The 11,018-nt window shown below is 51.4% G+C and overlaps 1 protein-coding gene across 3 annotated transcripts in view; it reads right to left on the minus strand.

Annotated features, from left to right (window-relative positions):
- The window catches only part of SEMA4A (semaphorin 4A), a 28,513-nt gene extending 17,735 nt beyond the window's left edge, over positions 1-10,778 (minus strand). Inside the window, exons 1-2 of one of the 3 annotated variants that reach the window (XM_043453865.1) lie at positions 10,670-10,778; positions 443-611 (exon numbers count right to left, since the gene is read on the minus strand). In XM_043453865.1, the coding sequence (XP_043309800.1) occupies positions 443-584 (142 nt within the window). In that variant the 5' untranslated portion in view covers positions 585-611; positions 10,670-10,778. Of the gene's footprint in view, positions 1-442; positions 612-1,383; positions 1,600-7,676; positions 7,779-10,669 lie in introns of those variants that run through there. The other 2 variants (XM_043453875.1, XM_043453856.1) reach the window with 2 other exon arrangements.
- Positions 10,779-11,018: the final 240 nt, after the last annotated feature.

An 11,018-nucleotide genomic window follows, 5' to 3' on the forward strand; every position in this document is an offset into this window, starting at 1 on the left:
CATAATCTGTGCACTTGTGTGTCCTGGATCACCAGGTCCACGGATTCCCTTATGCCTCAAATGTCCCTGGGGCATTTGAGGGCATGAAAGCAGTTATAGGTTTGAAGTGCCCAGTTTGATAACAGTGATACTGAAGGAGGGAAAGAGAAATCATCAGCTCTGGAGAGCCAGAAGGCACAACACCCCTGGCCCCCTGCTCCCCTCACCTCCCTTTCCTCAGTCTCTCCCCCAAGTGAGTTTCATCATTCACTCCTTTCTCGGCCTGAATTTCTATTTCTGGCTGTCTCTCTCTCTCTGACGCCCTCTGCCTCTCCATGACTTATCTATCGTGGTTTCTCCAAGTCCAATTTCCTACCACTCTCCTTCCATTCTCTCTTTCCTTCCTCCACCCGCCTCCAGCCCGGGGCTGCCACCCCCTACTTCCTGATCATCAGACCCTTACCTGCATAGTATTTGACCCTGGGTGTGGGTCCCTGCCCTTCACCCCCCGCAGTTGTCGGCGGTGGCAGGAGCAGCAGGAGCAGCTGGAAGAGCAAAAGGCCCAGGAGGCTCCAGGAGTCCAGGCCCAGGGCTGGAAGGGCCATGCTCAGCCAGGGGCTGTCACTGGGTCTCTGGGGAAACAGGCACGGGTACTCTCTGGGTGAGCAGGCCTTACCACATCCCCCCTGGGAACCAATCAGAGTGCCCCAGGCAGCAGAAGTGTGTATGGCAGGGGGGGATGCGAGGGGGACGGGCCAGTTTCCTCTCCAGCGTGCCCTCAGAGAGTCTCACTTCCATCATTCTCACAGGCCTCATTCTGCCCCACTCTCCCCTCGGGGTTGAAATCCAGCTATTCCCCATCCCTTATGATCTCTTTGCACCAATAGCCCAGCTCTGCCTTTCCTCACCTTACTCTCAAGGAAGTCCTTCTTGTCATCTACTCTTTGCCTTTCCTCCTCCCATAGCCCAGATCCCAAACCACTGCCTGGTCCTGGCCCCGGGACTTTCTGGGGAGCACATTCCTGCACTCGCAGTATAGATTCTTCAGACTTGATTCTCCTGGCACTTTCAGATCTCTTGATACTCTGGGTCTTGTGCTTAGCCCTACCCTCTGATGACCCAAACAAGAAGACCAGATCTGAATCAGTCTGCTCCGTTCTCTGACTCTGAGGCCTACAGGCCTCTTCTTGCAGAGAGGAGATGGGAGACCAGCCCTCCAGGCTGGCTACTAGCATCACACGGACAGTGGCCCGGGGCAGGGAGCAGCGGCTGGTCGTCTCCCAGCCTCTGCAGCTGCTCCCTCTCTCTCTGGTCTTAGTGCTGCTGCTATCGGTCTCCCTGGGTCTCTGCATAATCCTCCCCTTGGACTGCCACCCCTCCAGTCAGCCATCACATTTCACCTACCGTTGAGCCAGTCACGGCATAGAACCCAGGTATCCAGACTCTTGGGCGGGGGGTGCCATCCAAGAGAAAGAAGAAGGGAGGGATCCCAGGCCCCAGAGGTGGGGGGCGGGAGGCTCAGCCTGGTGGGGCCAGGAGTGCGGCCCTCCAGGTACCCATAGTGGCAAAGCCCACACTGGGAGCTCTGGGCAAGGGAAACCAGAATTTCCACCTCTCGAGTTGTGACAGATCCCTGGCTTGGGCGGAAGTTGGTTGATTGGGAGGGGAATAAAAGGAGACACACCTCTCTCTTTGGCCCTCCTCTTGCCTGTCTATCGAGAAAGTTTAAAAGGCTAGAAAGTTTCTAGGTCATTTCAGCCATTCCCCTGCCCCTCTATCTTGTCACAGCCAGTCTAACAAGCCTAGCAGGGATTTTACCTCTTGCTCAAGATTTCCCAGATAGGAAACATGACACCGTCTTTCGTATTCCTCTTTTCACTTACCCACAAGGTGGGGTCTCTCCAGTTCTACCAACAGGGAAGTCCCTGAAGTGGAATAACCTTTCAGACCTCCTATGTCCAACTGAGCCATAGTCTTTAAAAACAATACAATCATGAACAGCAAGGATCTACTGTATAGTACAGCTTGTTGCTGCTGCTAAGTCGCTTCAGTCGTATCTGACTCTGTTCGACCCCATAGACGGCAGCCCACCAGGCTCCCCCGTCCCTGGGATTCTCCAGGCAAGTACACTGGAGTGGATTGCCATTTCCTTCTCCAATGCATGAAAGTGAAAAGTGAAAGTGAAGTCTCTCAGTCACGTCCGACTCTTAGCAACCCCATGGACTGCAGCCTACCAGGCTCCTCCGTCCATGGGATTTTCCAGGCAAGAGTACTGGAGTGGGGTGCCATTGCCTTCTCCGGTATAGTACAGGGACCTATATTTAATATCTTTTTTAAAAAATTTAATATCTTGTAATAACCTATAATGGAAAACAATCTGAAAAAGAATATGTTTATATATAATCTGCCTGCAATGCAGGAGACCCGGGCTCAATCTCTGGGTCAGAAAGATCCCTTGGAGAAGGAAATAGCAACCCACTCCAATATTCTTTCCTGGGAAATACCATGGATAGAGGAGTCTGGTGGGCTACGAGTCCACGGGGTCGCAAAGAGTCGGACACAACTTAGCAATTAAACAACAACAACCCAATCCAGTATTCTTGCCTGGAGAATTCCATGGACAGAAGAGCCTGGTGGGCTGCAGTCCATGGAGTCACAAAGAGTCAAACACCACTGAGCGTCTAACACTTTGACTTTTCATATCTATATATACGTATGTGTATGTAAAACTGAGTCACTTTGTTGTACACTCTTTTCTTCTTTTTTTTTTTTTTTTTGCCACACTACTCAGCAATGTGGGACCTTCCCCAACCAAGAATCAAACCCCCACACCCTGCATTGGAAGCATGGAGTCTTAACCACTAGACCACCAGGGAAGTCCACATTTTGCTGTACATTTGAAACTAACACAACATTGTCGATTAAATATACTTCCATTTAAAAAAATGATTTAGGGGCTTGCCTCATGGTCTAGTAGCTAAGAATCCACCCTGCAATGCAAGGGACAGAGTTTCGATCCCGGGTCAGGGAACTAAGGTCTCAAACACCTCGGGGTAACTGAGCCTACAGGACAGCTCAGACCCAAATAAATAAATACATATTTTTTAAGTGGTTTAAAAAAAATTGTAATAAAACAATTGCATTAGGCTCTTATCCATGGCTTTGCTGAGAAAATTCCTTCTGTAGTCTTATCTCCAGCACTCTTAGGGCAGCATCGGGCCAGTGGCAGACCCAGAAAATTTCCCATCTGCGCTCATACTTCTGAGGCACCCAAAAGCCCGATGGTGGCTGCTCTTCCCTCCCTTAGGGCTCTGGGGATCTCATAATGCAGGGTTAATGAGGCATCTAGCACCAAAGGCTTCATGACCTAGAAAGTGGGTAGTTTCCTGCTCACTCAGTCCCAGCTGACTGCTGGTTACAGAGCAGAGACGTCCCAGGGCTAATCCGACTCTAATAAATAGACCACCTCCTTAAATGCATATTCCTCATGGTCAGGAGGTCTTTCCTGCTGTGTAACATCCACCCACCCTGCTCCCTGCCACAGCAAAGTGTACAGCAGGTGGGACCGCTTAGGCTCCTCCTTAGAAGAATTCCTTGTCAGAGTCAGCTCAGCCTTCTTCCCTTTCCCTCTGCTCTCATTTTCCCTCAATTTCTCTGAGAGCTGGTCTCAGCCAAGCGGCCCCTCACAACTGTTTCTGGTAAGACTAGCTTAAGGGACTTTCCTGCTGATCTAGTGGCTAGGACTCTGCAGTCTCAACTTGGGGACCCAGATTTGACCCCCTAGTTAGGGAACTAGATCCCACATGCTGCAACTAAGACCCAGCACAACCAAAAAAAGAAGACTTACTTCAGACTCCCCCAGACTCTCATGGAGTCTCATTGCCTGGCCCCTGGGAGGAGCCATGAGCCCAGTCACCTGGAGAAAATTTTCTAGACTCTCAGAATCAAGGATCATTCCCACCTGGACCCCACATTTCATGTCCCCTAACCCTCAATTTAGAGTGGGAACCTACCTTGCTTCAGGTCTCTCTGCTTGAATGGACTGGCTTGTCTGGGAAGAATTCTGATGGTGGGGAGCGGGCAATGAGGGAGGAGGCTCCCAGCCCCTGCTGTGTTCCTCTCTCTCTGGAAGTCTTAGACTCAATGCCCTGAGCCTAGTTCTTCCTTCCGACAACAAGTCTTCTTTATCGCAACCATAAGTATGAAGTTTGCCTTATCAGGCTTTGACCTACCCAACAATTTTAGCTTCTAGGTATGACAGTAATCACCTTTATTTTTTTTGAAGCCTTCTTTATCCCAACCATAAGTATGAAGTTTGCCTTATCGATAAAGGCTTTGATCTACCCAACAATTTTAGCTTCTAGATACTACAGTAATCTCCTTTTTTTTTTTTTTGGTCTTGTCATGCAGCATGTGGGATCTTAGTTCCCTGACCAAGGATAGAACCCTCACCACCTGCATTGGAAGAATGGAGTCTTAACCACCTAGTCACCAAGGAAGTCCCCACATTTTAAAGATAAGGGGAGTGAGGAAAAGAGTAGCCAGAAGTAAAGGTAGACTCAGATCTGCCTCGTTCCAGAGTGAATCCCTTGGCTACAGTGTCTCTCAGGTGTCCTACTCCTGCCCGGGTCCAGGGAACTCAACTCTGAGCAACTTAGGTGGAGAACGCAAGTTCCAGGCCCCCTGGGCTAAGAAACAGTATCTCTGGGGTGAATCCTGACTCAAGAGGAAACAGAAGCCTACAAGTCCTACCTCCTGCCTCCACAAGGGCCTCCCGGGCTAGTTCCCTGAGGAGCCTGGTGGGGAGGAGGGTCACCTTGCCCCCTATCACTGCTCATCTTGTACCAGAGTCTCAGGAGTCAGACTTCAAGCCACACTGCCCTCTCTCTTGCTGCCACACAGAAAGCCAGCCCACAGTCAGGGCTGGCTTCCTGGGCACATAACCTGGGCAGTCACACAGGGCCCCACGCTCAGTCTGACACCCAAGTGCTGCTGTCTTATAAACCTTGATTTTTTTTTTTAACTAAAAAAAATATTTACTAATGTCTAATCCCACTTAAACATAGCACTGTCATAAAAGAAACTTTAAATCTAAGCATTTGCAATTTTTTTTATAATTTCACATATGTGTTGATGAAATCATAGTGAAGTTGATCTGGTAATCCATAAGATTTTCAGGTTGTAAACTGCAGAGGTTATATATGAGATAGGTGATTTCAGAAATGCAGGGAAGGAGTTTGGGAGTGGGGGAGGAAAAGGAGAAAGGAGATAAAGTCTTTGTAAACAGAGTTTTCTGTGGAATCGCCTGAAAACTTTTCTGGCATTCCACCTTGGAAAGATATTTTGGTAAATAGTCAATGTTTGAAAGTCTAGATTTTGAATGAGGGGCCCAAACTTTCATTTTGCACTGGGCCTGGCGAAAAATGTAGCAGGACCTCCCACAACATCGAAGATGCTCAGAACTGACGAGGTCCCACCCCCTCACTGTACAAATGAGGAAACCAAGGCCAGGGAGAGGAAGTGTCTTGGCTGAGGTTGAAGTAGGGCAGCAGTTCAGGTGGGGTGGCGGTAGGAAGGGGTCAGTGGTTCAGGACCAGGTTGTAGGGGCTATGCCATTCCACAGCTGCACTGTGGGGGCTCCCCAACTCCTTTCTCTCCCAGCCCTGGGGCCCAACCTGGGGACCCCCATGACAGCAATGCTGAGTTCAACCCTGACCTCCCAGTGGGGACTCCTCCCCCATGGCCCCTAGACCACATCGAATATAATAACCCCTTTCCAGCCAGCTTTCAGCCCAGGATGGAAATCTAGATGTGGGGATGGAAGTGGGGAGAAGTTGCTTCCCATACCTACCCCATGCTCACCCCAGGATTTCTGTCCCTTCTGCACTCTGATGGAGCCTGAATACCTCACCAAGGAAGGGGTCCTGGAGCCAGGAGAGAAGCCACTGCTGGCTGTGCCAGTGACCCAGCTGGTCTAATTCTTCCTACCACCTCTCCCCTCAGCTTCAGGGAAGCCCCAGAAGAGCACAGTCCTAGGGAACATCAGCTTCCTGGGTCCCCTTCTTAGCCCTATCTACCCAGTCCCTCATTATCCTCTTTTTTGCAATCACGAGCAAATCAAATCAACTTATAATTAAAGTGCCTAATGTGTGTAAGGCACTAAGGATATATCCCCAAGCCTCTACTCCCCCAGCACCCCCCCACCTCTTCTCATCCCCATAGTCTCCAGCCTTCTTTCTGTCCGCCCAACCCAGTCCCCTTTAACCCCTTACCCAGTGCCTTCTAAGCTTCCTCCTCCTGTCCGACTAGTGCTGGAAGACTGAGCTGAGTATTGAACACAATGGCCTGACCCCCTCTGTCTGCCCCCTCCTCGGGGCAGAGCAAGCGCCAGACAATGGACCGCCCCCTCCGTTCTGAACCGTCAGCGCTCCCGCTCCCTTACCTGGAGCTTGGATATGCTGCTGCGTTTCCCTCCCTCTGGAATGCCAGGCTTCCTGTCTCCCAGTGCCTCCGTCCCTGCCACACCCCCGCCCCCCATCCCCAACCCCATCCCGCCTCACTGGTCCTCAGTCACCATGGCAACTGCATCTCTAAGTGGGAGGGACTAGAATCTCCCCATATTCTTCCTCCTCCTACTCGTGTCCCCCTGCGCCCCACCTTCTGCGGCTCCTGAATCCACATGTGTGGAGGACGCAGGGCTCTGGATGTGGGGGGAGGTAGGCGGGGGGGGGCACACTAGCCTCTGGGGGTCCTTGCTCATCTCCCTTGCCCACTGTCAGGCAGACATCACGGTGCAGAAGTCCCCCAGCTTGGTTCAGGGGATTAGTTGAGGCCGATTCTCCTTTATGGCCAGTTTCTCTGGGTTTTCCCCCTTCTCTCAGGAACTGTGTATATGTAAGGGGGTCACACCTGGATGCTGGCCAGCCTGACCCCAGGCAAACTGAGTTTGCCAAGGAGGGTGCAAATGAACACAAATACCTATGCAAATAAGCCGAGAGACAAGGTCTCTGTCAAGAAGCCTAAGAAGCTATCTCCTATTAGTATCATCCTGGCTTGCCTGGCAAGCAAGTGGTTTATTCCTAAGCCACTTTACCAAGATGCCAGAAGCCTTTGGCTAACCCCCTGAGACCTAGCAGAAGAAAGTTTGTGCTATAAGAGGAGGGACAGACGGTAGACTTCAGAAAGGACTTTCCAGAGGATCAGACCAGATAGGGATAAAAAGAGACAAGCTTAAGCTGGATTCTTTCCTAGCAGGGGTCTGGGCAGAAGCTTTGGAAGCTGGGCCTGGTGTCTCTACTAGCCCTGATCCTGAGCCACTATTTACCAGAGCTCCCTCCTGTCCCCGCTGGGCCTCACCTTCTTCATTGGTAAAATGAGGAGTTGAAAAAGCCCCTTCTAGGGGACTTCCCTGACGGCCCAGTGGTTAAGACTCTGCAATTCCACTGCAGGGGACATGGGTGCCACCCCTGGCTGGGAAACTCAGATCCTACACGTCACATGTCTAAAAAAAGAAAAACAAAAAGCCCCTTCTAGAATGGTCTCTTGGTCTGTGGGAAGATTGTGAAGAAAGGCACCATGGGCTGGAGAGCAGAAGCCCTGGATCATAGGCCTGGATCCCTATAACTTGCTGTGTGATCCTAGGCAGGGCACCTGCCCTCTCTGATTCACATAAGTAAAATGATGGCTTTTCAGCTTACCTGGGAGCAGCTTGGCTCATCTTTAGACTTAGTATTTTTACAAAGAAGGAAATGAGTGTTCTGGTGCCGGTCCAGGACAGAGAGTTTCACAGGCCAAATGTGGTTCCCCTTTAGGTCTGGTTTGGGGTAGTGAGTGAGCATTTCCGTCTGGGGCAGGGCAAGACGGGCAAGTGTCGAAAGGAGAAGTGGACTAAGCAGAGATGCTGTCACATCCCCCACCACTTCCTGACACGCCATCCTCTGTACCCTCAGCCCTGAGGCCTGGGGGATTCAGAGAAACCCAAGAGATTCTTCCTGAGGCAGGAGGTAGATGGGCCCCTCAGAGTAAAGTGATAGGAAATTCATTCCATGTGGACTGAAATTCCAAGAAGAAAGTAACAGGACAGTTAAGAGAGGAGGCCGGGCCCTGCCCAGACCACATATCACTCATCTTTAGGGGACCTGTCTGACCACATATGCACAGAATGGCTCCTTGGAGATCATGGGGAGTAATGCTAAGGGATGGCCTACCCATAGGCCTTTGTGGTGGAGTCCATCTTGACCAAGAGATGCGTGCGCAAACATGGAAGGATCCTGAGATATATGAAATATGGACTGTGAACTAGGCAAATCTAAAAGATTGGCCAAAGGAAAACCAGAAGAAACACCCCATAAAAATAATTCAAACTACCACAAGGTTGCGACTAAGGGACTCTCCCTCTGAGTCTGCCCATGTATCTATTCACACATACTGTACTCTTTTCCTCCAAATAAATACTTTACTTGCTTCACTGCTTTCCAGCCTTGTGGGAATTCTTTTCTGCAAAGCTGAAGGGCCAAGGCCCTTGTCACTGACCACTGGTCTAGTGGCTAGGATTTGGTGCTCTCACCACTGTGATCTGACCTCAATCTCTGGCTGGGGAACTGAAGCCCAACTTCAAGCCACTGCAGGCTACAGCCACTTGAAATCATTCTCCCCCAGGATTGGGACACACAGCAGGAGAGGAAGAAATGATTTGGAATCAAGGTGGCGGGACCTAAAAGAAACTGAAATTGAGCTAGGGCTGTAAGACGAAAGTTGGATGACAGAAAGACTTTATACCTGGGGGTGTCCTTGGGCCCCTGCCCCCAATGCTTTCCCTTTTAGGGGGATTGGTCCCAGTCCCTGTAGCAGAATTGGAAGAGACTACATTTCCATTTCTGAAGAGGGAGGAAAGTAGGGGGTCTACAGTCCCCCCCCCTCGCCTCATTCCAGGTTACCCAGCTGGGCTTCAGGGAACCCTCTCCTGGTTGTGACATGGAACTCAAAACTTAGAAGGAGCTAAGTTGTCCCATGAGGGAACAGAGACTTAGTCTCCGGAGGTAGCTATGGCTGCAGTTAAAATTTTACTGGGGTGAGTGGGACCCCCAAGTCCCCTATGTCTAGCTCTTGGGAGTAGAGAAGGAGAAGCTTTCTGCAGCCTCACCTGCACTTCTCCAGCTGGGACACATGATGCCACTTACTCTGGTTTGGTTAGTCTGTTGCCCCATCTGTGGGAAGACAGGGTGTCAGGGCCCTATGTCCTTAATTGAAGGAGGGGCAGGAAGTGATTGGACAGAGGTCCCAGGAAAATGAGATGGGGAGTGAAGGGTGAGGAAACCCAGGCATCCTGTCCCCCTAGGCTCTGTCCCTTGAGATCCCTGGGGTTACCCTTCCCCCACTTTGAGGCCAGAGGACCACCCAGAGGGCCCCCTAAGTTATCCACTGAAGACACACCGATATTCCATGTCCACAGGGCTAGGAAACTGACATCCCGCGCCCCCCACCCCACCCCAGGGGCCGAGGTCCTCCTTCCCCACCACCTTCAAGCCTTACCCCCAGCCCAGCAGTGGAGACCCTAACCAAGGCGTCCAAGAAACTTCCAGCAGAGTCTGTACCGGGCAGGGGGCGGAGCAGAGGCAGGCCGGGAGGGGGAGGGGGTGGGGACCCCGCCAGCCCCCTCCGGTGTCCCAGTTCCCAGGCAGCTCTTAAAGGGACCAAGGAGAATTAGCTAGGGGCAGCTTAAGGGGGTAGGTGTAGAGGAAAGTGGGTGGTGGGGAGAGGATTAGGTCTGCCAGGGACAGGAAGACCAAAGTAGGGGGCCTGACACATCCCCTCTTCCTCCAGAAACCCCCAGACTCCTCAGTCTAGCCTTTTCCTCATCCCATGTGACCCCCATTTTGGCCACCCGGCTTATGACTACCACTTCCTCAAATCCTGGCCCCTATTTTCCCTTGGGTCCTTGCCCACTTCCTCCCCCCTTCCCCATATTCATGCCACCCCAGTCTCCGGTGGGAGCTGCCAGCTGGCACTGACTGGTACTCAGCGCAAGGATTGTAAGGGCCGGAGCAGGCCTGGCCCCAGAGGGGGCAGGGAGGCCAGCACCTCAGAGTCCGTTCAGGTTGGCCGGTGTGGGTGGGAGCAAGAGCAGCCCTCCCCTCTCAGCTGCCTTCTAAGTCCTGCTCCCTCCACCCCTCCGGCTGGGCCAGCCCCGAGGCTTCAGAAAGACCCAGAGACAAAGGGTCCCGTCTCAGCCCCTCCCTCCCGGCTCCCTGATAGGCTGTCAGGGTGGTGACATAGAAAAGGAAAATCTTGGCCTGTGACTTCTGGGCCTGGAGGGGCAGGGGGCAGCTGAGAGGGAAAAAGAAGTGGAAACTGAAAGGCAGCAGTGAGCCAGCAGAAAACCTCGGCTCTCATATCACTGCTCTGCTCAAAAATACCGCCTGGCTCCCCAGTGTCCTTGGAATTAATTTCAAGCTCCCTGATGGTGTTCTAGGCCTCCTCTCATCCCTTCAGCCTGGGAAGGCTCTGCCCAGTCCACCTGGACTCTGCCTTTCCTCAAGTTATCAGTTTATTATTTTTTCTGTATCCTTTTTTCTTATTCTTTTGTTTTTCTTCTTTTTTTAAATAAGAAAAAAATACAAAATATTTTTTAAAATGAGAAAAAAATCACTTTTAGTCTTTTTCAAGTTTTAGTTTAAACGGCATCCCCTACCTGGGATGGTGTTTCTTCTCATTTCTACCTGGTAGAAAACTTCCCACCTTGCCAGGCCCTTCTCCCAAAGGATCCCTTCCTCCGTAAAGCCCTCCTGGGTCCTCCCACAGTATTCTGAGTTGCCGCAGTGTTTTCTGGGAATCAGGAGGCCTGGGCTCCTCCAGCAGTGAACTGGGCGACTTCAGGTAAACCTCTCGTTTCTCTGAGTCTCTGCTGCCTCGCTTAAAACGGGACTACTAATAGCCTGCCCCCTAGTGGTGAATGTGCAAATTAGTTCTATCGTTTGGGAAGCAATTTGGCTAGAGGTCTCAGGTTCTCCAAAAATGCTCACACTGAGTCTATTTCTGAG

Source organism: Cervus canadensis, chromosome 2 (assembly GCF_019320065.1).
Source record: "Cervus canadensis isolate Bull #8, Minnesota chromosome 2, ASM1932006v1, whole genome shotgun sequence".
Lineage (NCBI taxonomy): Eukaryota > Metazoa > Chordata > Mammalia > Artiodactyla > Cervidae > Cervus > Cervus canadensis.